The sequence below is a fragment of the Humulus lupulus genome, unplaced genomic scaffold (genome assembly GCF_963169125.1).
Source record: "Humulus lupulus unplaced genomic scaffold, drHumLupu1.1 SCAFFOLD_94, whole genome shotgun sequence".
Classification (NCBI taxonomy): domain Eukaryota; kingdom Viridiplantae; phylum Streptophyta; class Magnoliopsida; order Rosales; family Cannabaceae; genus Humulus; species Humulus lupulus.
Window position 1 is genome coordinate 57,459 of NW_026908647.1, and position 3,107 is coordinate 60,565.

At 39.3% G+C, this 3,107-nt stretch overlaps 1 protein-coding gene across 1 annotated transcript; it reads right to left on the reverse strand.

The window, feature by feature from the left end:
* Positions 1-627: 627 nt before the first annotated feature.
* Positions 628-2,849, reverse strand: LOC133810211 (large ribosomal subunit protein uL4). The gene is made up of 2 exons (XM_062246010.1): positions 1,673-2,849; positions 628-1,034 (listed from the first exon to the last, which is right to left on the reverse strand). Exons 1-2 carry the CDS (start codon positions 2,780-2,782, stop codon positions 921-923), a joined length of 1,224 nt encoding a protein of 407 aa, XP_062101994.1. The 5' UTR covers positions 2,783-2,849; the 3' UTR covers positions 628-920.
* Between the last annotated feature and the right edge of the window lie 258 nt (positions 2,850-3,107).

Below are 3,107 nucleotides of genomic sequence, written 5' to 3' on the forward strand. Positions count from 1 at the left end.
ACTGCAATTCTTGAGCTCAGTTGGAGTGGTCTAGCATTGAGGACTGTTGAAGGAATGAGTATTATTTTAGTCATTGTTGAAACATAATTTATAACTGTCTTCCACGGAAATTGATGACGATCATCACCAACGGCATGTTAAAAATTAAAAAATTAAAAAAAAACCATTGGAATTGAATAATTAAAGTTGGAACCTGCGCATTGAGAGTGGTCTGAGAGCATTGAGGACTAATGAAGGAATGAATATTAATTTAGTCATTGTTGAAACATAATTTATAACTTTGGTGTCTTCCAAGGAAATTGACGATGATCATCACCACCAACGGCATGATAAAAATAAAAATAAAAATAAAAACCATTGGAATTGAATAATTAAAGTTGGACAGTTATTCTTTTAACATAAAAAAAGCACACTTTATTTTCAATGGCGTAGAAATCAATCGAAGCTAAACAATTCTAAATCAAACATCAAAAGACTACCGAATCATTCGAAACTAAGTTTTCATTAAATACTTAATATATTTTCAAGTACACCAAACTATCTTCTTGGGTTTAATTTCAAGTGAAATCAATCTGAGTTGAACATCTTAAAAATTCCAACCGAAAATGTCATGAGCGGGAAAACAGGTGAAAGAAGATGCAAAATTGTTTATGTAATAATGTAAAATGTCGTTTGACCAACTACACTAACAAATCTAGAATACTTGGGTTCATAATTGATAAATAATAAAAATTCTCCCTTGTAGAAGAGGAATGAGAGAAAGGGAAGAAGAGGACCAAAGACAAGTCAAAACTCCCCCAATTATTCCACTCATCTCCCTCCTCCCACTTGAGAACAGCAACAAAAAACACGAAATTAACACCAAAACAAAACCAAGGATCAAAACAATGTCTCAAGGTATTCAAACGCACAAGATTAAATCACTGAGAAACACCCAACCACTTGGTGAACACTTCAAACTCTGTGTAGTCAGAGTCGGAGATCATAGTTTGGTACCAGGCTTTGCCAGCAGCCTTGATTGCGGTAGCTTCCTCCTGATTTAAGAACAAGAAATCCAACGAAAATGTAAGCAACTAGCTAACTGCTGATTTGAATAAAGGCCATGGCATTATCACATTCCAATACTTTGAATCACAATATAAACATGCATGTAACAAGAACAAGTGAAAGACAAACCATTTATCAACAAAAGCTACTCAAATATAATAACTATAATATTACGAATTTAAGAATAACAGCTACATATGACTGTCACTAATGTCATCAATATATAAAAAAAGATTGGGCACAACAATTTTAAGATTACGGTACCCTTTTGGTTATAGTTATTAATCTAACAATGCAATTCCAGCAACAACAATCAACACAGCCCCAAACATCATTATAATACAATACATTGTCAGAAAAGTCAAAAATACCATCAATCAATCATATTAAAAATGAACCAATAGGTAATATTTAAGCAAATAGTAATTAATCCAGATAATCAATCACATCGTATTATTAAGAATACCCTTTTGGCTATAGTTATTAATCCAACAAGGCAACAACAGCAGCATATCGAGCATCATCACATACAATTCAGTGTAAGAATTCATAATGTGAAACCCCCAACATATTCAGAAATTATCAACTACGAAATAATTTAAGCTATATAGAGCATTAGATATACCTTAGAAATGGGTTTTCTCTTCTTGTCGAGCTTCTCCGCTTTCGACTTCACCCGTTGAGCCTCCGCCAACAAAGACATCCTCTTGGCAGTCTTGGCATACGGGTTAAGCTTCAACATGGCGTTGAGGTTCTTGAGAGGGTTCTTCTTCAATGGTGCCCTCTTGGATTCCTTCTTAATCGGCCTCACAACCGATTGAACCTCATCAGAATTGATGATTCTAGCCAAATCAGCATTAACCATCTTCGACCTGGGCAAAACATAAGATCTCTTTTTCTCGGAAAGCTTATCAAACGAACCATAGATCGAGTCAAGCTTCTCAAAAGCCGACTTGGTCCAGATCACGAACCTTCCAAGGTGACCACCAGGAGCAAGCTTAAGCAAGTTAAGCCTCTCAACATTAACAATATCAACACCAGGAATGTTCCTAAAGGCCTTGACAAGCTTAGCACCCTCAGTACCATACACAATAAGGGGACCCTTACGGTTAATATACCGACGGTTCCTCATCTTACCCTTACCAGGACGAATAGCATGACTATCCTTGGCCTTCTCAGCATCATCGAAAGCACCGATCTGCTTCAAGACCTTAATTGCCGCAGAAGTCTTCTCAACACCCTCAGCTGCGTCACTGATAACCAAAGGAAGCTCAGGAACTGACTCAACTCTGTGACCACGAGCCATGACCAGAGAAGGAACAGCCGAAGCAGCAATGGCGGAAACGACGGCGTATCGCTTCTGATTCACATTGATCTTCCTGTGCCATCGGCGCCAGATCTTGGTAGGAGCGAACATGCGTCCACCACGACACATGTTACCGAAGGCCCCCTGTCCAGCACGGTGAGTACCACCACCAGGAACACGGGGGATACGAGAAACGGCACGACCGGTACCCCATGACTCGGCGGAGGTCTGGTGACCAGCTTTCTTGCTCACGGCGTAGGGTTGCCTCTTGTTCTTTGAGATATTGGAGTGGACGAAGTTGACGATGTCGGGGCGGATCGAAGCCTTCATGACGTCGGGTAATGAAATGGTTTGGGCGGAGTCGGTGGCCATGTCGCCTTCAAGGGCCTGAACCGTGACGAGAGGTCGAGCAGCGGCTGTGGCGGCCATTGATGGGAGCTTTAGGGGATCAAGAGGAAGGGTTGTAGGGTTTTTTTCTCTGTGAAAATGTAGGGTTTGAAGAAAAAACTATCATTATATAGTCGAGTGGAACAAGCTAGGGCTGTTTGGGTATGGGTTTCTGGGCCTCTTACTCATGAGCTTTATGGTTTTGGGCTTGTTTATACAGATTTTTGGGCCATAAATAAATATTTGGTATCATTAGAGAGAGATCAATGTTTTTTAGTTTGCCACTTAAAATACATACAATCAGAAATATTTACCTGCGGTTTGACTTCTTTTCTTTAAAAAAGACTACATATTTTTACAGTTTTTG